This window comes from Rattus norvegicus, chromosome 9 (assembly GCF_021556685.1).
Source record: "Rattus norvegicus strain SHRSP/BbbUtx chromosome 9, alternate assembly SHRSP_T2T, whole genome shotgun sequence".
In the NCBI taxonomy this organism is placed as follows: Eukaryota; Metazoa; Chordata; class Mammalia; order Rodentia; family Muridae; genus Rattus; species Rattus norvegicus.
In genome coordinates, this window is record NC_141542.1 from 41,575,874 (window position 1) to 41,600,708 (window position 24,835).

A 24,835-nucleotide genomic window follows, 5' to 3' on the forward strand; every position below is an offset into this window, starting at 1 on the left:
AGAAAAACATGGTGTATGCTGGGTAGAACACAAACACTCAAAAGCTAACCCAGATATTTACCTGGAGATTCAAGGTCAAGGCTATAGTGATAGCAAATGAATTAGTTTTCATTGTTGCATGAGAAACAGCACACAGCAACATAAATTATTATTTCCACAAGCAAGTTGGAACTAAGCTGCTTCTCCAGGCCTCACCTGGCGGCGCCAAAGTGTTGGATGGGTGGCTGTGACCTTAGCTGAGGCTTATAATCCTTCACAACCTTATAGAGGTCGGCAGTGATGGCAGGAAAGGAGGGAGGCTCATGCCCAACCTGTTGGTGGCAGCACCCTAGGAGTTCCTGTCACCCTTTAGGGGTCTGGACACGGATAAATCAAGATTAATTACTTCACCACACAAAACCATTTCAAGGCCAACCAGTATGAAGTAGAGTTGGAATTTATTAAAGACGTTCTTTAAGCACCAGGGTTAAAAGAAAGGTGCTCAGGAAGAGAAGCAGTCACAATTAAGGGTCGTTATGGTGGCCATGACTGAGGTTTGGGTAGCTTTTGAAGCTGCCTTTTGAAGGCATTTGAAGGAAGCAGAATACGATCACAGGAGAGTCTGATGAGGGCAGAAATGCAGTCCACAAGGTTAAAAACACCCCAGGTCATGGGTATGGTGCAGGGAGTTAAGATGTGTTTACTATACACAGTATTTTAGTGTTTGTGAGCATCCAAGAAAATATCTGTGAAAGAAAAAGGGTCATACCAGGGAAGGACAGAAAGACCGGAGCATGAATGAAGAGGTGGGGAAGAGAGTATAAGAAAGAAGATCCCCTACTGGTCCCGCTGATGGTGCCAATTCAAGGAACCAATGATTAAGCCAGAGTTGTCTGTGGAGAGAAAATGTTCCCCAAAGACATCTGGTCAAGGACAGTAAGAAAACTGCACTTCTTAGGGCCCAAATAGTGCAGAACTTTGACTTTCTAGCCCCCTACCCACCCACAATCCACCTGACAATGTGCTTACAGAAAAGGACTCTTTAATTCCCCCCCCCCCCCCCCCCCCAGAGACAGGGCTTCTCTGTGTGGCTCTGGCTGTCCTGGAACTCACTCTATAGACCAGGCTGGTCTCAAATCCTCCCAAGGGCAGGATTCTTTGACTTTTAACCTTAGTGTTACATGTACTCTGTAAATTATTGTCATGGTTTGAATATGCTTGACCCAGAGAGAGTGACACTATTTGAAAGTGTGGCCTTGTTGGAATAGGTGTGTCACTGTGGGCGTGGGCTTTAAGACCCTCATCCTAGCTGCCTGGAAGCCAGTCTTCTCCTAGCAGCCTTCAGATGAAGATGTAGAACTCCCAGCTCCTCCTGAACCTCGCTTGCTTGGACACTGCCTTGTTCCCACCTTGATGATAATGGACTGAACCTCTGAACCTGTAAGCCAGCCCTGATTAAATGTTGTCCTTTATAAGACTTGCCTTGGTCATGGTGTCTGCTCACAGCAGTAAAACCCTAACTAAGCCAGTTATGGAAAAGCAAGGGAGAAAAATTCATTAGAAACCTGTAGCCTATTTTTCTTCTACTTGACCAATCAGAATGGTTAAATGGCTCGTGTCGTTCTTGGCCTGGACTCCCAAAATCCCGGTCGTCCTATAAAACTATCCTTCAGGTGCTGGTAAATTATCAGCAATTGCTATCCCAAAGTTTTCTCTCCATGTAAACTGACATCTAAAAACTCTTTGGCAGTATAGCACAGTACAGTGTAGTGTAGTGTTCAGCTGTAGCATGTGTGTGCATGCACATGTATACCATGATGCACCAGAGGTCAGAGGACAACGTTGTGGAGTCGTGGAGTTTCTTTCTTCTTTCACGTGAATTCTGAGGTTTAAACTCAAGTCGTCACATTTACATGGCAGCTGCTTTTACCCCTTAAGCCACCTCACCAGCCGCAAACCAACCCTTTCCTCTGAAGAACATTTATTTTTTACTAAGAGAACATGTTTTGAGATTTGTTGTTACAAGTTCAATAATAGGCATGATTATATTCTGGCCCCTGGTCGGCCTGGCAACAGATTTCAAAATAAATAAACATGCTGGGCATAATTCAGTTCGATTGAAGTAGTAAATATGAAAAGATACCCAGATCTATGCCTTAAACCTAAAATATTGGTTTACAACTGTCCAGAGATCCTGCAAGGAATCTGAAATTACTTAAAGTATGGTTATGCTACCAATAGCTGCGTGCTTTGTGATACATTTTCTATTATAAATTGTTCTTTGTAATTTACTCATGTTAATTTGGGTTCTCTAAGAAACAGATGGCAAGCTAGGATCACAATAAACTGAGTTTTATTGTGGGAAACATCTGTGAATTATCAAGATGGGGGAGCACAGTGTAGGGGTCTCCAGTGTCAGCATATGGTGACTGATCCACGGGAGGGGAGAAGGCAGTTCCAATATACTCAGTAGCTGGTGTTGATCCAAACTTCTGAGTCTGACCCTGAGTGGTTTATTTTAGGCATATTTAAGCCCAGCAGATTTTGATGAAAATTTTCTGGTGATAATGGATTCAATCCCGGGTGCCCAATAAAGCATACATAAATCTCTTTGAGGAACAAAGTAAGCTAAATAAAAATCAGACGTGACTACGAGGAAATGCTTTGTAAAGTACATGTGACAGGTTAAAGATAGGTTCCACAGATGGACTGCATATGACAGCTTCTATAAAGATGGGTTCTATAGATAGAGAGAAATAACCTTGTGATAAGGTTCTGGGGAAGGCTCCAGTGTGGTCTCCCAAGCCACACAGCACAAACATCACTAGGGTAGAATGCTTGTCCACTCCCGGCCCTCTGGGTGAATGACAGGTATAGATATCCATCCCTTGAAGGGACAAGCTTGTGTGCTAACAGTCCAGGTTTCCCTAGTCCTATTGGTGAGCACAAGGACCTTCATACCTCCTATAGCAAGTGTGGTCTGACATCAATGAACAGGGGTAAAGGCATGGAAAATTGGACACACAGGGCCTCAGACAGGAGTACAGCACAAACAAAATTCTGGGCAATCAATAGTGTAGCCTAGCAAAGATTCTGTTACAGGGTAGAAGGTGGGTGTATATTGCTGTATACTGTGCGTATATGAACAGCCCTATGCATTCGTCACTTTTCCTATCGAGGTGGTAAGACACTGATAAAAGCAATGTAAGGGAGAAAGGGTTTATTTAGGCTTGCAGTTTTATAGTCCATCATGGTGGAAATCGCAGCAACAGAACCACAGGGCAGCTGGTCACACTGAGTACAATTAGGAGGCAAGGAGAGAAAAAAGGATGAATGCCCATTGTCCTGGATAGTTTTATGTCAACTTCACATACGCTAGAGCCGTCTGAGAGGAGAGAGCCTCAGCTCCTTGTGAGTGGTATCACCCCTGGTGATCCGGAGTTCTAACACAGGTGCTCCCATAAGTAAGCCATAGGGAGCAAGCCAGTAGGCAGCACCCCTCCATGGCTTCTGCATCAGCTCCTGCCTTCAGTTTCCTGCCCTGCCTGAGTTCCTGTCCTAACTTCCTTTGATGAAGAACTGTGATGTGGAAGCATTATCCAAACAAACCCTTTGCTCCCCAAATTCTTTTGTCACAGCAACAGAAGGCATAACTAAGACACCCCTGTTCAACCAGTTTCCCTTTCAGGCAGTCAGGACCCAAGCCAGGGTCTGGGGCTGCCGGCCCTCCTTCAGGTATCTAAGTGATCCCTCACAGGTGAGCCTGAGAGCACGTTTCCTAGGTGATCCAGATCCTGTCAGGTTGACAATGCACATAACACCATCCTGACACACTCATTCATGGCTCGAAAGCAGGAAGGCAATGGCGTTTGCAAGGAGCGGGGAAAGGGGGATCCAAGTCGACTCCACTTCTGATTGGATACCAAGAGCTGTCGTTTTCATGGCTGCCACGTTTGCGGTGAACTGAACTGATAGTTTTCTCATTAATGTTTGATGTGAATACAAGCAGTTGTGCCATTAATACTACCTGATAACTGACGTGAAACATATTACTTTAAAAAGAATTTTTGGGGTTGGGGATTTAGCTCAGTGGTAGAGTGCTTGCCTAGGAAGCGCAAGGCCCTGGGTTCGGTCCCCAGCTCCGAAAAAAAGAACCAAAAAAAAAATTTATAAAAAAAGAATTTTTATATTCATTTATCTTGTGTGTGCCTATCGAGGTCAGAGGGCAACCTGAGGGAGTTGGTTCTTTCCTTTCACCATGTGGGTCTCAGGTATTGAACTGGAGAAGGGGAGAGAGAGAGAGAGAGAGAGAGAGAGAGAGAGAGAGAGAGAGAGAGAGAGAGAGAGAGAGAGAGAGAGACTCTCCATATAGCACTGTCCTGGAACTCACAATATAGACAAGGCGAGCCTTGAACTCATAGAAACACAACTGCCTCTGCCCCCCCAAATCCTGGGATGAATGGAATGACCCTCACTTACTGTATATTGCTGTATACTGTGTGTGTGCTTTTGAAGCATATAAACTCTTTTCTTTATCACATATTGTGATATAGAGCAGCATAGTTTTGATTTCTTACGGTCTTTTACTAAGAATTCAAAAACAAATTTAACAAAGTATTTTTCAAAATGTTAATTTAGTAAATGTTCACTAATTTGGTGGACTAATTAAGGTTGACTGAATTGCAGAATATTTTCAAAATATTTTTACTTAGCAGAAACGACAAGAAAAAAAGAACAGATGTTTTCCTTGGCTCACAGGATTTATAACTCCAGTTCTTGAAGCTCTGTGACCCTGTTCTCAGTCTCCAAGGCCACTGCATGCACATGGTGCCCCTGGACACATGCAGGCCACAGTGATACACGTAAAATAAAAAATATCTCTTTAAAAGAAAGGAACTAATGTTGACTCTTAGGTGACAAAGCAAATCTAGCTTAATTTACATGCAAATTAGCCCTGGCTGAAGTTAAAATGTTCCTCCATTGGCCGGAGGGTTGGCTCAGAAGAGCATCCGTTGATCTTGCCGAGGACACCAGTTTGATTCTCAGCACCCACGTGGTAGCTCACAGCCATCTATAACTCCAGTTCCAGGGGCTCCAGGGCCCTTTTCTGACCTCCTCAGCACCAGGCATGCATATGGTGTACATACACACATGCAGGCAAAATACTCATACACACAAAGTAAAATAAACACATCAAAAACTTCAAAAAGTTTATCTTCCCCAATAGTTTCAGCTATGCCCCTATCATATTGCACTTACAACTCACATCATTTAATGATCAGCCCACTGCCCTGTCTGTCTGTCTGTCTGTCTGCATTGTCTAAGTGCAGGGTCTATCTGCTGCAAGCTCTTTCTTTCTAAGCAATTCACATAGCCAGGGGGTTGAAGGTCCAACCTTGGCACCAGAAGACACAGAGAAAAGATGCTTTGGGTGCCCCCAGTGGATCTGACCCAGTTATCCCTTGAATTATCAAGATGAACTGAACCCTTCTACTCCCTGCTTTTCTAATTTGATGTCTTTACTAATACACATCTCATTTCAACCACCCAAATTATCACTGCTTTTAACTGATGATACTTTCATGTGACTATATAAGAATTTTAATTCAATATTTCAAATTTTGCCTTTCTTGATTATTCCTGCAGGAGGCCTAGTGAAGGAAAAATACCTTCAGGGTTTAGAATAGTGAACACAAGGAAAGCCATGTCTTCTGTGCTGAAAATGGTGCACACGATGAAACTGCCCATGTCTGCCTGTGAGGGTGTTTCTGAAAGGAATTCTTGCTTTTTTTTTTTTTGCTGTTTCCATTCAGTTTGTTTGCTTGAAAGGGAGTAGGCTCTTACTATATTGTCCAGGCTTTTTTCAAACTTTGTCTCAGGGTTAGAGAGACGGCTCAATGGCTAAAGGTACTTGCTGCTGAAAGTCTGACAACCTGAGTTCTATCCCAGGAATCTACATAGTGGAGAAAGAACACACACATACATACACACACACACATGTGCACACTCACATGTGCATACACACACGTGCATGCATACACACATGCACTCACACAGGCGCACACACATGCACTCACATGTGCACACACACACATGCACGAATACACATACGTACACATACCCCCTCCCCCCAGTGGTTTTGTTTCTCTCAGGAACTGTACTACTTGTGGATTAAATTAATCTACTCAACTGTCTATCAACCACTATCATCTCCCGTTTACACAAAAGGATACAGAAGTACCAGGACACTGAATAAACTGGTCAGGATTACACAGACATCAAGGAGTGGGGCCAGCACTGAATTTAGCTCATTTGGCTCCAAACTAAGGATTCTGTATCATTACGGTGACCTTCATGAACTCTACTGTACTATTCAACCTATATTTTAAAAGTCACCATCAGGCCTGGGAGGTAGCTTACTGGGGAAAAAGGTTCACCCCACAAGCTCAATGACCTCAGCTCTTCATTCCTGGAACTACGCTGGAGGGAGAGAACACAGTTCTCCTCTGACCTCCATACATACGCCCACATACATGCTTTCTTACATACTTGTGAGCGTGCATGTGCACACGCACGCATACGATTCTTAAAAACCTGCTCTTCTAGTGTCCTAATTTGGTTCCTATTGTTTTAATAAAACACTGACTAGAAGCCACTTGCGGAAGAAAGGGTTTATTCCATCTCGCAGATCACACAGATGTGAAAATCCACCACAAAGGGGAATCGAGGCAGAAGTAAAGGCAGTTCCTGGAGCAGGAACTGAAGCAGAGGAAAGCTGTTCAGTGGCTCGCTCCGCACGGCTAATTCAGCTCGCTTTCGTACACAATCCAGGACTACCTGCCCAGTGAGGACATGCCCACAGTAGGCTGGGCCCTGCCACATCAGTCATTAATCAGGGAAGTGCCCCACAGACAGCCCTACAGGCCAGTCTGATAGAAGAAGCATTTTATTACGTGAGCTAGATGACTCTAGCTTACATCAAGTTGAGCTAAACTAACCAGCACACCTAGTCACAGCAACAATTGTGTAGAAGTCATTTTACTGGGTCTGGGAGGGCAGCTCTGTGAGAGAGAGAGAGAGAGAGAGAGAGAGAGAGAGAGAGAGAGAGAGAGAGAGAGAGAGAGAGAGAGAGAGAGAGAGAGAGAGAGAATGGCTTTACAGAGAACCTGTACTTGACTAAGCCACGACCCAAAGACTATACATGGACTGACCCTGGGCTCCAACCTCATAGGTAGCAATGAATATCCTAGTAAGATCACCAGTGGAAGGGGAAGCCCTTGGTCCTGCTAAGACTGAACACCCAGTGAATGTGATTGTTGGGGGGAGGGCGGCAATGGGGGGAGGATGGGGAGGGGAACACCCATATAGAAGGGGAGGGGTTGGGGGGATGTTTGCCTGGAAACCGGGAAAGGGAATAACAACTGAAATGTAAATAAGAAAAACAAACAAACAAACAAACAAACAAAAAACCCAGAAAGAACCTGTGCTTGGTTCCTGGCAACCCAGTGCAGGAGACTCATACCAGCCTCTAACTCCAGCCCCAGAAAAAAAATCTGACGCCCTCTTCTGGCCTGTAAGGGCAACTGCACTACATGTGCATATGCACAGGCATACATAAACATAGTTAAAAGTAAGAAGGCGGGAGAGATGGCACACAGGTTGGAGCACTTGCTGCTCTTGCAGAGTTCCCGGGTTCAGTTCCCAGCTCACAGCCACCCACAACTCCAGTTCCAGGGGGGTATGATGTCCTTTTCTGGCCTTCATGGCCTCCAAGCACACACTTACACACAGAAAAAAAAATCCACTCATACTTATAAAAATAAAATAATAAATCTAACAAGAGGTATTTATTAACATGTGTATTTTATAAGCAACTGATTAAATAATAATAATAATAATGATGATGATGATGATGATGATGATGATAAAAAATCACTGCAAAGGCTTGCAGCTCTCATCACAGGCTCTCTGCCCTGACATGTTTAAGTTGAAGTTAACACACTAATGGAAAAATGTTTCCATGTTCCTGATCTATAAGCAGCCTTTGCTCCTCGAAGCTACCACGTGCATTTTAAGACATACGATGGAAATATCACACTTAGAGGATACAGAAAACAACATGAAGTAAGTAATTCAGGAAATGACTCTGCAGTCCCGAGACGGCGTGACTTAAAAGTCAATACAGCGTCCTTTCCGTTCCCAGTCTCCGTATCGTGTAGGCTCTGGGCCCCTGGGTCCACCTTTTTCTTTGGTAACTGGATTGACATCATCTGGAAACTCTAAGGAAGACAGAAATATGAAGAAGGCAGTCAGCAGAGATGGAAGGAAACAACGTGGTCAGTTTTGAGGGGGGGACTGCATACCTGGGTTATCTTTCAAGGAACCGTGATGAGGCTCCCCTCCTTCTGACCTCAGAACTTGAGAAATGCATTTTTCACATTCAATCATCTCTACCACGAACACTAATGACCCCCAATTCTTGGCATGCTTTCAAGTCTACAAACCACGAGACAGTAGTTTCCTAAGTGGTGCTGGACCCACGGGGAGGGAAGGAGAGAGAACAGACGGCAGCTTCACTGAACTTGGAAGGTTTAGAAACAAGATCAATGCGTAAAAACAAGCATTTTTTTATTGAGCTGTATCCCCAGTCCAGTGATTGTACCTTATATTCCCAAAACCATCTGCTGAAGTACACACACACACACACACACACACACACACACACACACACGCACACACTGCATGTTACTGATAGAAGTCCTCACTGTAAGTCCATCCAAATTCTGAGAATTTTAATTTGTTTCTTTTTTGAGACAGGGTTTCTCTGTGTGGCCCTGGGTGTACTGGAACTCAGTAGATCGGCCTGGCTTTGAACTCACAGAGCTCTGCTGCCTCTGCCTCAGAAGTGCTGGAATTAAAGGCATTTGTCACCACACCTGGGCAAGGATTGTAAATTTTAATCAGTCAATTCGATATTACTACTCTTTGGCATTAGGTGTCACTGATTCTGCCCAGGTTGGTGTTAATTAAATGCTGGGGTCAAACGATCCTTTGTTACAACCTGATTCTGGGCTCTCGATTCAGCTCTTTATACACAGTACCTCACTCACTCCACGTAGTAACCATACGAGACAGGAAGCAAGACTGTCCCCAGGGAACGGGTGCACAGTCGTTCAGTGTCACACCGAATGCTGAGACCAAGCCTGAAGGCAACCCACACGCCAGCCTGCTCTGTGTGCAGAAAGAACAGAAGAAAAGCCAGCCTCCCATCCTAAGTGCTGGATTTTTGGAAAACTGAAAGATCACTGCCCCCAAATTATGCAGCCCCTTGGCAGACAAACAGAAGGCTCTCACCTTGAAACTTTCCAAGGGTCCTTCCATTTTTGTCCTTGCTGCACCATGACTAACTTTCCCTACTCTTGGCATTATTCTGTTTTCTGGAGATCATCTGTGATGTCCCCGTGAACCCCTGGAAGGGAAGCTTGTCTTTGTCCCCCAATCCTGGGGCTGAGCGTGATAGCTGGGAATGGGGAGGCAAAATACATAGCCCGTGTGGCTTACACGACAGAAAGCCTCCACCAGCAGCCGGCTTGGCTGCGTTGGAGTGAGAGCCCTCTTCCAGGCCTGTGGACTGAATCGTCCCAGGGAAGGAGGGAGACAGTGTGGTTTCCAGGGTCTCTCACAAGGGCATAGGCCCTCCACAAGGTCCTCACCCAGATGATCTGAACCTGATTATCTCCAAACACCCTCACATTTGGGACCAGGGCGTTAATGGCACTGGGAGAAAAAGGAATAAGCTGAGCTGGGTTTCGTGTGTGCTCCCTCCCCTCCCCCTCTCTCTCCTCCCTGAGGTAGGACGCCATGAATGCAGGCTTCATCTTCCTTGTGTTTGCATCCCAGGCCAGGGCCATGATGTCATGTATGTGCTTGGAAGGAGGCCTCGCCTCTCACGCCAGCGCCCTTCCAACGACTTACCCCCACTTGCAAAGCCTTAGCGTATCCCTCACCGACCACGCCTAGATTTAAAGGGTTTTAATGACATTTATTGCCTGTGCGTGTGTATGTGTGTGTTGCGTTTTGTGTGTGTGCGTACATATGTGTGCTACGGTGAGTGTGCAGGTCAGAGGATGATATTCGGGAACTGTTTCTCCACTTCTACAGTGGAGTCCTTGGCCTCCCAGGCTTGGTGGTAAGTATCTTTATCTACTGAGCTGTCCTGCCGGCTCCTACCCTCAGATTTGACAGGAAAAAGCCTGACATTAATTAATCTACGGCTTCTAGTTTACACTGAGGTCAAAGAGGCCAACTAGCCATGTCTGGTATGTTCTGTGGTCTCTCTCTCTTAAACATCTTCCCAGCATATTTATTTGTCAAGGTTTTAATTTTCCTTTAAATCTCACCGGCCCACTCTTTTCTGGTCGATTTAGTCTGCCGTGCTAATTACCACCAGATGTTCATGGCTACCTATCTCATCTTCCGTTTACCTTATTTAGTATTTATTTTTTTTATCTTGAGACAGATCTGGTAATGTATCCTATGCTGACCCGACAATCACTACAGCACAATGACAGCCTCCTGGGTGCCCGATTCCATGCGTACGCCGTCATGCCTGGCTTTTTTTTTATTACTTCAGTAGTGAGACATACGCTCACAACAGGACAGCCTAAAAAGTTTCCTTGGGATGAAACAAGTGACATGCAGCTTGCTTTGGGGGCTCTACTGGGAGGGAGAGAGGGAACGAGTCTGAGAGGAGTTAAGGGAGAATCAAAGGGACGTGGCTTATAACTGGCTGCAGGAAACAGGGGGGCACTAACGAATTACCCTGGACATTAGGCTTCTATGAATTGGAGGATGGAGTCTACCGGAGAGAGAGCAGAAGGAAACAGGCTGTTGAGGGAACAGAGGTGGGGCGAAAGTACGGGCACAGGGTATGTTCAGTTTTAGAAGCAGTCGTTTTGAGATGTTTGGAACACACACGCACAGATCAGACAGGACAACTGAGAAGCACATATGAGATATTTAAAGTCGTCTGAGGAAGAGGCGGGATCTTCTGAGGAATGCTTAGGAAAGGTGTGGACGGAGGCCTCGAAAAACCCACATCTGGGTGTTGGCTCGAGACAGCACGGAAGAAACGGCAGAAGCAGCGGAGGAGGAGATGAAGAAAGTGGAGCAGAAGAAACTGAAGTGGAAACTTCAGGAACGGGCGGTTGGCACTGCTTAAGGTTGTTGACTGCCCAAGGATGGCTGAGAGGTGGTCTGCTAGCACTAGGGGTTCGCCATTTTCTAAGGGGGATCGCCGGACACAAATCAATGAAGATGTGGGCTTACTGACGCACACGGCCTCGTGTCTGCACAGGCAGTTCTATCTCCTGACCCCTCTCCAACCGGTAAGACCTGAAGTCCGGATGCTAGCACTATGCTTTTAGCATCTCATTGTAAGCGGAAAACGACCTCCTTCCCTGCTTTTCATTTGCCCATATTTCTGGAAGCAGCCTCATGGGACAGTTAATCTCAGCTGGACTGTCAACTTGACAAGGTGTAAAGTGGCCCGGGGGACACATAGCCGGGTGTTTCTACTGGGGGATGAGCTTTCGGAGAGAAGGAGAGATCCACCCCAGATTTCCACCCCACCCTGTGGCTGGGATCCTGAGCAGGAGAGAAGCTGAGTAACCAGCGTTTGCCTCTCTCTGCTTCCGGTCATCTCACGCTCCTGCCACCAAGTCTTGCATCACAACGGCTGCACCCTTTCTTAAACTGTGAGCCCAGACACAGCCTTACTTCCTTTAGTGGCCTTTGCCAAGAATTCTGTCCTGGCGATGATAAGAGGAAGAGACCACTACACCCTCCTCCCATGCTCCTCCTGGCCATCCCAAACCATTCATCGACTCGTCACTTGGAAGATTTGTTGAGCTACTGGTGTCCTATCTGAGGTGAACTGAGTTTTTAAAATGTCTCCCCATGAAAAGTCACCCAACAAAATCAAAATAAGAGCAACAGGGCTGCAGTGATGGCCGGGAGAACCAGGATTCTAGCATCAGTGGAGGTGACTCACGACTGTTTTAACTCCAGCTCCAGAGAATCCCAGGTTCTGGCTGCATGCACATAGCCACACAGAAAGAGACATGCATGTACACATATGTATAATTACGGTCATAAAAAAAAATAAGAAAAACAACAATGATAAATTATGTTTAGTTTAGTACTTTATTTAAGCTCTTTTGTTGTTGTTGTTGTTGCTTTTGTCTTTTTTTTTTTGTTTTGTTTTGTTGTTTTGAGACAGGGTTTCTCTGTGTAGTCCTGTCTCTGGCTTGGAGCTTGCTCTGTAGACTATGCTCGCCTTGAATTTAAGAGATTCACCTGCCTCTGCCTCCCGAGTGCTGGGATTAAAGGTGTGCAAAGGTACTTATTCTTTTAAATAAATAATCTTTTTTAAAGGTTTATTTATTTATTATATACATTATAGCTATCTTCAGACACACCAGAAGAGGGCATCAGATCTCATTACAGATGGTTGTGAGCCACCATGTGGTTGCTGGGATTTGAACTCAGGACCTTTGGAAGAGCAGTCGATGCTCTTAACCACTGAGCCATCTCTCCAGCCCAAAGGTACTTATTCTTAAGGCTACCCTGCCTCTGCCTTAGCGTTACAATGAGAACATTGTGTTCAGGTATTTCCCACCTAAATGGCCACTCTGAGGGATTCAGCTGTGGATATCTGAGCTGAGCTTGCTCACAGGCATTCTCCTCAGGGAGCTTATGATCAGAAGGGAGAGTTGAGCCTCAACGTGGCTATTCTGGACTGACAGAAGCTAAGAGATGCTCCTTTCTGTCCAGCAGACAGATGACCTGGTATGAAGGAAGGTTATTAGAGTTAAGAGAACGAGAGATGCCTTCCCTTCAATATGCAGTTCCCAGTCGTTTTCTGGGGCCCAGCTTCTTCCTGGTACCTTAATGCCCCGCCTTTACCCTGCACGTTAATGACGATCCTACTGCAGCTGACTCTTTTCCTTAACAGCTGAAAGTTTTCTCAACAAAATGCAGGTTTGTATCAAAGATCTCGTCTTATTTTTTACCTTTTGATTAATAGAAGTATAGTAAAAACAAGCAAAACAAACACCCACTCCCCCACCTCCCTCGTCCAAAACCACCTAAGTACTGAGAACTTAGGAGCTCTTTCTTTGAGACAGTCTATGTTGCCCGGGCTGGCCTCACATTCCTGATTCTCTGGCATCAGCTTCCTGAGCTCTGGTATTGCAGACACATGCCACCATTTCTAGTTCTAGACAGACGTTTAGACGTTTAGGGGTTGCATGTGTATATGTGTATGCGTGCATGTCTGATGTATGTGTGCTCTTGTGTGTGTGTACCCATGTGCTTGTATGCATGTGCATGCTGAGGTCAGAGACTGACTTCAGGTGTCTCCCTTCATCGTTCTCGGCCTTAGACATTGAAGCAAGGTCTCTCATTTGAGTCCAGAGATGGTCAGTTTAGCTATTCTGGGTAGGCAACTTGCCCAGGCACACCCTGTGTCTTCTGAGCGTGAAATTACAGTGGGCTGCCACAGCCACCAGCACAAGGGTGATGAGATCTGAACTCTGGTTCTCCCTCAAGCATGTCCTGCAAGAACTTCGTGCACTGAGGCATCTCACCAACCCCAAACTTTTTAAAAAGAAGGAATAATCCATATGCAATATGCATACAATGACAAGTATACATACAGATATTTCATACAGTACTTTTACTCACTACTCCCTTTATAACTGTTAATGACAATTATGAACATATTTCCCTTCTTTCACTTTTGCCAGTAATGAACATCGGTCTTGCCATGTTTAAGCAGAGACAGTGGTTTACTAACCACTACTCACTCTGCAGTGGGTCTCTCCCCTCCGGTGAATCGTCCAGTGAGTCAAAACGACCAACTGGCAGCTTTGATTTCTTAAGGGCTTGCTTTGAAGGCTCAGGCTTTCCTTCTTGAGAACTCTTTTTCCTCAAAGAGTGATTCAGAAGAGATGATCCTAAAGGAGAAAGGACAAAGGCATCCAGTGGAAATTCTTCTCTTCTGCACACACACATTCTACACAGATAGGATATTTCCCTTCCTTGGAAATGACCAATGTTACAAGTTTACAAGAAGAGCTATAAAGTAACAAGACAGGGAAGCATAGGGAATAGTTTAGTAACCTCGGACTCCACCTGCTTTGGAATGTGCACATGGTCCTCTTCTAATAATGTACTTGGAAGCTTAGTTTCCTTACTTGTGTATACTATGTGTACACACCTCTCTAAGAGATGCACCTAACAGCCTCTTAGCCACATAAAATATCCCCAAATACCAGAGGGATGTACACCCCTCTTTGAACAATGGGATTTTTCTCCTCTCTCAATAACAAACCTAGACAGATTCTATTCAGTTGTACTCTCCTCATGTTCCAAAACAGGACCAGAAAGGCCCATCTGGCCTACACTGGGTTTGGGTGCTTACTCAATAAGGTAAACTGAGTCAAAAAGGTGTATTTTTCTTTTAAAGAAAATGTTTTATTTACCATCTTATGCCTATTTTGGCAGGCGTCTAATTGAAATAAGATTCATTATGAGAAGGGACGTACAAAGAAAATGTTAATGCTGCCTAAAGTATCAATCAAAATGAAAACCACCCAAGTTATGCATCTTACTGACCATCCCTCTCTTCCTGTACAGTCCATAGAAGAGCCGGGGCAATGAATTTGGGCCTTCTTCATTGTGGCCTACTGAGCTCCTGCAGTGCAAGGATATAAATAAAGTGTCCTTGCTACTTTACACTCTGTGTGGGTTTTTATTTCAAATCTTTGAGTAAGGAAGCACCTGGCTTGCCCCAACCCTGACAGCAGAATCAATAAAACAGCAACCATTAGGGACTTCCGTCTTGTGCTGGGTCATGGGGAAACACACACCAGCAGGTGAAGCAGCCTATGCTGGTGTTTCTAGAATTGTCCAAGAATCCACGAAGAGAATGAAAATGTATCAAACAAAGGTGACTTCAATGTGGGGTGATCTTGAAATATGAGTGGTTAGAAAAAGCAATGAGGACAAACAGCATCAAATCATTACCAGGAAGAAAACGGGATACAGGCACTTAATGGGGATGGTCTATTACATTGGAAAATGGCTTCATTAATGTTTAAAGACAGTGGAATGCTGGATAAACAGTAATAAGGACTTGGAGCGCGCCTTTCGGTTTCTCTAATTCTTATTGTATAGATTATTTAAGATTTTAACAACCAACATGTATTACCTATTTGAAGAGAAAAAGTACACTAAAAAGTAAAATAAAATCGGGCCACTTGTTATGAAAGCAGTGATTCTGTCTTCAGTTTATATAACTTCTCAGGATTGTCATCAATTAAACTTGCATTCTGCGTGCTCTTTGGGATGACAATTAAAGTATGTACTTAGAAAGCCTGCGATAGTTTTGAAAACGTTAGTTTTGAAAGCGTTAGTTTCTACAGAAAGCACAATGGCATCTCTTCTTATAGTTCATGGTTTTGTGCAATTTTCATTTTATGTTTTTTGCACTACTTTTGCACCTCTCCAACATTTTGGACCAGGCTGACCTTGAACTCAGAGATCCTCATGCCTCTGTCAGCCTAGTGCTGCGTCTAAAGGAATGCGCCCCCTGCCTGGGTACAAATTATTCTTGACGTAAACAAACAAGTAAATTAATTACGCCAATCTTTTGTAGCCGCACCTAAGAGCCGGGCGCTTCTCGAAAACCACCTGCCCCTACGCCAAGCACCGCGAATGCTTCTGCAGCCACCGCGGCCGGCCCGGTCTCTGAGCCTGCGCCCTCGCATTTCGGAACTCGGCTTCCTCAGCGGGCCCCCAACTCTCCGGATCCCGGGCGGACTGCCTTACTTGTTGCTCTCCAGACGAAAGCCATCCATGACACGGAAAGAATGGTGGAGACCATACCGCCGGCTCGCACAGCGTCAGCGCACGCGCATCCAGGTGGGCGGGGGCTAGCACCGTTCGGCACCGGGAACTCGCGCCTTCTGCGCAGGCGTCAACAAGAACAGAGTAGGGCGGAGCTTCTCTGTGTCCCTGGCCACCCTCCACTGTTTGACTTCCTTGTTATCCTACAATGCCCAATCCTCAACCTCGGTCCTGCATAGTTCCTGGGCAGCGCTCTTACTCATTCCAATGGACTTAAGAGACAAACCCGAAAGCCTGAAAGAAAGTAATAAATTCTAGAGTTCACACCACCTTAGTGTATGGTGCTTGGAAGACTAAAGGAGGAAAGTTCAAAGTCCAACACTGAGATGGAAACTTGAATCACCCTAATTTGACCGTTACGGACATGTATTAATATCGTGTGTGTGTGTGTGTGTGTGTGTGTGTGTGTGTGTGTGTGTGTGTGTGTGTGTGTGTGTGTTCACTAAATATTAGTGATATTTTAAAGGTTTGGCACATTCCATTGGTGTGACAAAGAATTGCTCCATAAATCTAGTTAAAATATCAAACATAAAACATTTAATTACATTGAAGATTCACACATTTTGAAAACAATGTTTTAGTAAGTTCAAAATATTCAATCATGAGAGTTGATTATTGAGACTGTTCTATGACAGGCATCTGTTAGAAATTATTTTAAAACGCTGAGGGGTTGGAGAAATGGCTTCTCTTTCAGGGAACCTGGGTTCTATTCCCGGCATCCACATGGCAACTGGAAAGTTTCTGACTCCAGTTCCAGAATGTCTGGCACACTCTTCTGGACTTCGTTGGCACTAGGCATGCATATGACATGCAAATGTGCAAGCAGGCATACAAACAGACAAACATTACAAACATACAAAGATCATGCCAGCAAAACACTCATACAAAATAAAAATAAATCTTTTAAAAACATTGAGCTTAAAACCCTTCACACATGACAAGTAAAACCCTTCCTCCATTCCTAGAAAACAAAACAAAAACTATAGCTGGTTAAATGAATAATCCATCAAGTCCTTGTCTTGCAGTCAAAAGTGCTGACCACCAATAACAGCTATCACTGTGCCTTCGTCTTAGCACAGCTGTGTTCCTCAGTGGATCCACTAATACCATAGCCATAGTGATAACAAAGACACCTAGGTGCATTAACTGTCTTTCTTCTCCCAGGGCTGACTGGCTAGCACCACTACCTACCAACTGGTCCTGTGCCTTTCTTCCTAAGAGTGGTTTTGTTTTGTTTTTTAATGTAGGAATGCTGCCTACATGTACACCTGCATACCAGAAGAGGGCATCAGATCCCTTTATAGATAGTTCTGAGCCACCATCTGGTTACTAGGATTTGAACTCAGGTCCTCTGGAAGAAAAACCAGTATCTTTAACTCCTGAGTCATCTCACCCGCTCCCAACTTAATACTAATTAAGCAGCCTGGGAGACAGGTCTGACTTCAAGAGAATCAATCCTACTATCCATTATGAAGGAGGTAGCAATTTATTCTCAAATAATTATGCTTGAACTGTGTTAGTTTACGGTTAATCCACTAGGCTCCTCCCAGGGACCTAGCCACCGCTTGTTTTCACCTGCTGCTACCACCCAGTGGAATATAAAAGGACTGTTCACCGCCCCAGCTATCCGTTCCCACATTACCTGCTGGTCTCTCCCCATTTCTGTCCTTCTCTGTGCCATTCTGTTCTCTGCCCTCATGGCTCTGCTCCCACAGTCTGTCTGCCTGTCTACACATCTACTCATCTGCCTCTACCCCTTCTGTCTCCAGGTCCTCACTCCCCTCTTTTCTCCCCAATAAACCCCTTTGATAGATTTGTTGCACTGTATAAATTCTCAGGGGCACACCTTGGCATGCACCCACCAAGTAACCCTTGCTGTATTTTATTTTATAATAAACTGTTTTCCTGGTTTATCTTTCCTTTCATACAGTTCATTTGAATGCTTTGTACTATATACAGTGTCCCACACAACACTGTTTATCCAAATAACTTTTTCCTGTGGATGTAAACCAGGAGACCGCTACTGGGAGGATCCACCAATCTTATCAATTACTCCATCTTGCAGACACTGGCCTTACAGGATGATGGACATCTTGTCCATTGTAGAATAGGAATGTATAAGTATGTGATTTGTTTTAACATGGGGGTTAGTTAAGAGATTTCCTTGAAACTCAAGAGACATAACTTTGAGACAGTATTGAGACTGAAAGACTATGGAGACTTTTAAATCTGGACAGAATATATTTTGCATTATGATATGGCTATAAGCCTATGGTGGACAGGGAATGAAATATGGTGGTTTGGATGAGAATGGCCCCACCCATAGGCTACTATATCTGAATGTTTAGTCCCTAGGTGGTGGAGCTGTTTTGGGAAGGATTGGGATGTGTGGCCTTGCTGAGGGAGGTGTTATAGGGGTGGCCTGTCTGCTTCCCGCCATGATGATAGCAAACTAACCCTCTAAAATTGTTAAGCAAGTTCCCAAGTTAATGCTTATTTTTTTAAGTGATGCTTTGGCCACAGTGTCTTGTCAAAGCAAAAGAAGAGTAACTAAGACACTATCCTTGTATATAGAAGTGATGGTTAGGATCCTAATATTTAAACTGATCACTAAAGAAGCAAATGATACCTACCCAGAGTGGGTGACAGAGTTCAAGGGAGGTCACACTTTACATGCTTAATTGATGACAGTGAATTCCTGTCTCTTCCTGAGATCAGCAGGCAAAACTCACTGGCAAGGTCATATTCACAAGTGAAAGATTAAAATCTGGGTTTGGTGCACAATGGGTAAGAGATGAGGCTTAAATGACTTTTAAATCAAAGAATTTGTCTGAGATCCTACAGCTACAGAGAGGTCAGTTTAGGATCAACCTTTTTTGAAAGCCTGAACACCTTCCTTGGGCCACACCACTCACGCAGTACCTATAAAACTTCTAGGCATTAAACCGTGAGGTGAGAAGCAGGCTTTTTAGATTTGCCCATTCCCTACTCTGGATCAGATAGATGGCTGTCCTTCATGACCCTAGTACATGACTGGCACAAAGCATAGCCAGCCCTGGTCAGCTGGGCATTGCCACCATACTCTGATCCAGAGGAGTATTTGAAAGCTGGTCTCCACGGGGTCTCTGCCAGCAAGCACACACATCTTCCTTCACTCTTCTCAAGGTCAGGTGATATCTGAACAGCATTTTCCTTTGGCTGCTGTCCTCCAATCCTGTTCTCTAGCCTCTTCATCCATTCTTTGACAGACCCACTATTCTTCCAATAAGTTCTTTTATTCCGTGTAAGTTAATAAGCACTATTACTGTCTGCAACCAAGAATTGTTACTGGTATACACTGAGAAGGTTCACTCTAAGAGCAGTTGTGCCATGTAAGATAATCATGTCCCCTCTCTTTCAGAATGTCACTTTATGGAGGTAATTAATACATGATGATTTTCCTGATAAATCAGAAATTAGGCATTAGATTTTAAACCACAATCACTTAAAACAAAACCCAAATAACTATGATCCTAAGAGCTTTCCTTTAAGTATGACTTAAAAGATTATGAATGAGGCCTTTGTCAAGTCAGAAGGTGTTTAAACTTAGAAGATCAGCTATCCAACCTAGTCAAACAAAAAATATGTTGTAAAAATATATGGTTGACAATGAATGCATTTAATGTTTTCTAGCTACAATACCTTTGGGAAATTTATTGCTTAGTTCAGTTCATAAAAATCTTGAATAATTTTTGAAAAATAAATAATTATCAAAAAATCAATGAAATTCTTTAAGAACTTGGTATAAATGAAAGATTACAATATCTAGTTATGGATAAAATCACAGGCAGCCATTAATCACTTAATGATGGGAACATATTCTTAGAAGAGAGCTGGGTGCTGTGCAGCATCAGGATGTGCTAATATAAACTTAGAATACACTAGCCCAAGACACCCTGAGGCTAGAGGGCTATGCCAGTGTGGAACCGGCCCATCATTGGCAGATGTTATTCAGGCCACTGCTGCATCTCTATGCATTCTAGGAGTAAGCAAGCATTACAAATATTATTGCTATCCCTCCAGAAAGGCATTTGCTCATTTATTAACATCAGAGGAATTAACATGATACGAAAAATAAACATGCACCAATTATACACAACATAGACTCTACAACCCTTTGTCCACAGCAACTGGTGAACGGAAACAGACTTAGCACCCACCCTCAGTGCATTACTGTTTTCACAAGTAAAACAGGAGGAAAAAATAGTGAATTTAATGCTAATCAGCACCTTTTTGTAAAGACTCACCATCTCTGTGTATCAAAAACACCTGCATCTGTACCACCAAACAAGTAAAGTGAATCCTCTCTCAATTTTAAACTCAATATTCAATTTACATGATTTTTTGCCTGATAAATTTTAATAGTATCTAAAAATTATCTAAATTCATAAAAGTATTTCATAAACTTCAACATTTAATTATTATATACAAGGAACTCTATGAAAAGGGTTACAGAGCTGCTGTGAGAAAGTTCAAGCAACATTACTAAATTTAACAAAATTCCAACCAAATCAAGGCAGAGGGCATTCAAAAATCTTTATAAGCTCCTAATGAACAAGAAGAGTCCCAGTAATAAAAGTCAATATGAGAAATAATGTTGAAATTACCAGTAAAAATATATTTTAATAAGCATGACACATGTTTAATAGCAACAATATGATTTTATAGAAAACCTTTAAAACATTGGCATGTATGAACCACTTGGTTTGATCAAATGTAAATTTAATATTTTAGGATTAAAGAAGTTGATTTCAAAAATACTTTTTAGCAGCCATTATTTTCCTTCCAGTTAAAACAGAATAAAGTGTTAAAAGTAAAATGTCCACTAAAAGCCCCAAATTAGAGAATTTAAGATACTATACTATTCTAGCAATAACAACCTTTGATGTGATATAGTCTGAATAAGACTGTGGAAGCCACTACTAAATGATCAGACACACACATGGGCACAAGGTTCACTGAAATACTTAGGTAGCAAAATATATGAAAAATAGAAAAGTAAAAAGATAAAATTAAAAAAATATTGCACAGCCACATTACCTAGAAAGTAAAGTTGATGTTTAAAAGGCTCTACACATGGATGATATAAATTATCTTCCATATAAAAAGGTATAAATATGTCATAAACTTAGCATCTACACAACTATAATACATTATTTAAATCATCGCTGAATGAGGTAATTGGTAAGTCTCTAATGATGCTTCGGTTCTACTGGAAATATTTGAGGGCAGCAACCAGGAAAAACTTCTCTAAAAATATCTCGGAATCAAGAACAGCTATATGTGCAGCTCTCCCGATGAGTGAATCAGCTGTGTTGGGCAACGCATTAATGACATTGTAGCGAACCAAATTACAGCCTTTGCTCTGTAGAACTGGGCGAAGCAAGTTGTGGATCATTTCGGAATAGATTTGTCCTATGAAATAGACAAAAAGAAAAATTCTTTGAGTAACTTAAAAAGTCTCTGTCAATTTTTCTCTAATTTATAAAATTTATATTATTCCTATATACAGCAGAAAAGTATCATGAAATTTGTTTTTCAGCTATTATTTTGAGAATGTTTAATAGAAAATATTTTCTGAAATAATAATACATAAAAAACATTTTTCTTGGGGTTGGAGATTTAGCTCAGTGGTAGAGCACTTGCCTAGGTCCTCAGCTCCGGGAAAAAAAAAACAAAACACAAAAACCAAAACAAAAACATTTTTCTTTAAATTTAGTCAAAATAATTTGCTAAACAAAGAAACTAAGCTATGATAATGTTTTCATTAGGTAAAATAAACGACCTTATAGTCTAGCAAGAACTTTTTGATAAAGAACAGCAACTTCCCCTTGTCAGAGTCTGAGCTGGCTTGCAGAGCCAGCTTCTGTATGAGAGCTACTTAGCACTTTTCACACCCTCCACCACAAATTTAAATTTGAAGTTTAATTTGAAGTTTGATTCTTCCACCCATCATTAAAGGAAAACATGGAGTTTTTCTTTTTCAGCCATGCTTATTTCACTTAACATGGTGATATCAGATTTACCCATTTATTTTAACATGGTGATATCTGATATACCCATTTCTCATGGATGCCATGATTTCATTCTTTTTTGAAAACTGAATATGCATCACACTTTCAGAGGTCCGAAGGGAAAGAACGATAGTAATAAAATATGTATTTCATAGAAACAGAGCAGAAGAGGAAGGGTGAGAGAAGGAATATGGGGAAAGACATCACAGTGAACCCCAAATTTTTGTATACAAAACAGACAAAAGCCCAAATCTGCTTTAATTCAAAGTTGTACTCCTACTCCCTGCTCCTTTTTAAGTTAATTCATACAATGGGTTTAGCAGGTTATGTTGAGCAAAAGAGCTAAGGATTAGATGTTTATAATGTTTGCTATAATGACCACACTACTCTAAGGTGCACACATGCTGTTCACAATGCATATGGACTACTTATCAGCGATGGGTAAGTAGCTAAGGCTCCCATGGAAGGAGCCAGTTTAAGCATGAGAGATTAGAAGCAGGATGCAGCCCTGAGCAACGACAAGAATGGAGCACAGAGAAAAATAAAGACAAAGAGACATGCATTGGGAGGAGACTAATACCACATAAGTTAACTGCCCTCAACTCAGAACAACAAAAACCCACAACCAACCAACCAACCAACCAACCAACCAACCAACATAATTATAACCAGCCCTTTTCATTCACTTCCTTCCTCAGTTTTTACTGGGAGTCAAACTGGCTGTGTGAGCCCATGCTAGCCCTGAAAGTCTGTTTACAAAGGAAGACTTTGTTGTTGTTAGGTAACTCAGGAAGCAGTTCTGCAGCATGGAATCTCAGTGTTAAAAGACATCCATTTTCTTGCGGCTGCCATGAACATCTTTTGTACTCCCCTATGTAGTCTCCATTATTTGAATCTCACATTACATGTGAGATGAACCAAGTAGCACACTAGGCTCTGCCAATGCACACGTATTAAAAGCCCCCACCATAAGTAAGGAGCTGTTTGCTGTAATGGTGCGCACTGAGAAAAGGCTCAAGTGTTCAAAAAGGGAACAGAGATAACACTGAGGGCAGAAGACCCAGATCCTTGTTTTAATCTTGACTTTGTCAACAGCAACTTTGTATAAATCACACAGTATCTTTGAGCTTTAGTAACTGAATGAGCAAATAGGACTCAGGGTGCTTCAACTAGCTATGATTTAGATGTTAACACGCAGCAGAGGAACCAAGAGCGCTGAGGGGCATTACAAAGGGAGCAGTCCTTGCTACCATCTCCACCTACATGGTGCACAGAAACGTCAGATGCACAAACACTACCGTAATGACCAAGCCCAACAATGGAGGGGAAGCGGAGTTCAGACTCCTTCCCAGATAGCGGAATGCAGAAGCATTCGTACACAAAAGACAGCTCACTTATCGGGAAGAAAAACTGAAAACCATGGAGGACAGCCCTTGGTCACAGGAGGGGAAGGAAGAAAGGCAAAGAAGTGACTTCAAGGCATACTTGGGGACAGTTCATTCACAAGACAAAACTGCCTGTGGTACTGGCCACTTCATTACCTGACTGCTTGTCCTTTAAAGCTGTTTTACACATTTCGATGCGAGCAGAATGGTAAGGAACATAGCGGTCCTGCAGAGATCCTACCAGCACAACATTCTTGAAATAATGGAGCCCTAAAGATGCAAAATAATGAATTACAACCAGGTTTAAAAACCTTACTAGTATCATAAAAATTACATTTCCTCAGCAGTATTATATTTTTGACTTTTAAAATAATTATGAATCTACTCGTCACATTTCTACATACTTTTTAGTAAAAGCCTGTTTCAATGTACGTAATCTGTGTCCTAGGAGAGATTTGAGTTTGCACTAACAGCACAAGGACTCTGACATGGTAGACTAAGAAACCAGTAGATGTGGGCCTCTAGGGTTCTATAGGAGTATATGACGGCATTTTCACCTTCCAGAATATACTTCGTAACGTTTATGGGTAATCCCAAAGTCACATTCTCCCATGAAAACACACCAACCCACTGAAAATTATTTAAAGCTTTTCTTCAGCTTCCCTTCATGACACTTGTCTATCATCACTCACATATTCTGCTTATTTGATTTTGTGAAGAGGACACCTGCTCATTTCATTTTCTTTTTTTTTTTCATTTTTTTTTATTTAGAGAATACTTTATTAGTTTTTGTAATCAAACCCACGTATATAAGACCTTACATATTTAATACAGTGTGTTACCCCTGTACAAATGGAAAAAACTTAAGTTCAACATTTCTAGACCAATATGGCTGTTAATTTCTGTACAGTGCCAACTCAACACAGTAAACGGGGATACTTTTTTCGAAAGTTGACAGCACAGGTAAAGTTTCAAAAAATTCAAATTATATATCTGTATATATATATTTATATTTATATAAAAAGACCAATAATAGCAGTGTGTTATGCATCAACAGCAGCAACAGCTTTTCCAGGTTCTGCAGTCATCTGAACAAAACTGTAGAGACATCCAGCACACTCCATTAAAAAAAAAAAAAGTAAAAAAACAAAACCCGAGAAAACAGCACAGTTCTGTTACTCTTGTGGTACCTGGCACCATTTTTTTTTAAATAAGCTTCTCAATCATCATCTGGAAAGAAAACATTCTGAGCAACATCATTAAAAACAGCTCTGATAAAGCACGGTCACTACTACGTATCATAAAGCAGGTACAAGCTATTTTACATCCACAGAGGTATGATACAGTACTGTCCTACATCTATAATACTAGAGGATACAATTTAAAAGGCATTATTTGAGACTTGATTCTACTTTTCCAGCAGAGGGCCCAAAGGATGGTGTGACA

At 42.6% G+C, this 24,835-nt stretch overlaps 2 protein-coding genes across 9 annotated transcripts in view; both read right to left on the reverse strand.

The window, feature by feature from the left end:
* Positions 1 to 7,811: 7,811 nt before the first annotated feature.
* Sdhaf4 (succinate dehydrogenase complex assembly factor 4) lies at positions 7,812 to 15,959 on the reverse strand. 2 transcript variants are annotated; one of them, NM_001399405.1, is given in 3 exon segments: positions 7,812 to 8,258; positions 13,848 to 13,997; positions 15,874 to 15,959. In NM_001399405.1, coding segments are annotated over 3 exon segments (315 nt in total). In that variant the 5' UTR covers positions 15,929 to 15,959; the 3' UTR covers positions 7,812 to 8,148.
* A 3,629-nt stretch (positions 15,960 to 19,588) lies between these two features.
* The window catches only part of Fam135a (family with sequence similarity 135, member A), an 80,893-nt gene continuing 75,646 nt past the window's right edge, over positions 19,589 to 24,835 (reverse strand). For 5 of the 7 annotated variants that reach the window (XM_087567040.1, XM_087567039.1, XM_087567036.1 and 2 more), the window contains 2 exons: positions 23,546 to 23,659; positions 19,999 to 21,405 (listed from right to left, as the gene is read on the reverse strand). In XM_087567040.1, coding sequence (XP_087423166.1) covers positions 21,200 to 21,405; positions 23,546 to 23,659 — 320 coding nt within the window. In that variant the 3' untranslated portion in view covers positions 19,999 to 21,199. 7 annotated transcript variants of the gene reach the window in all.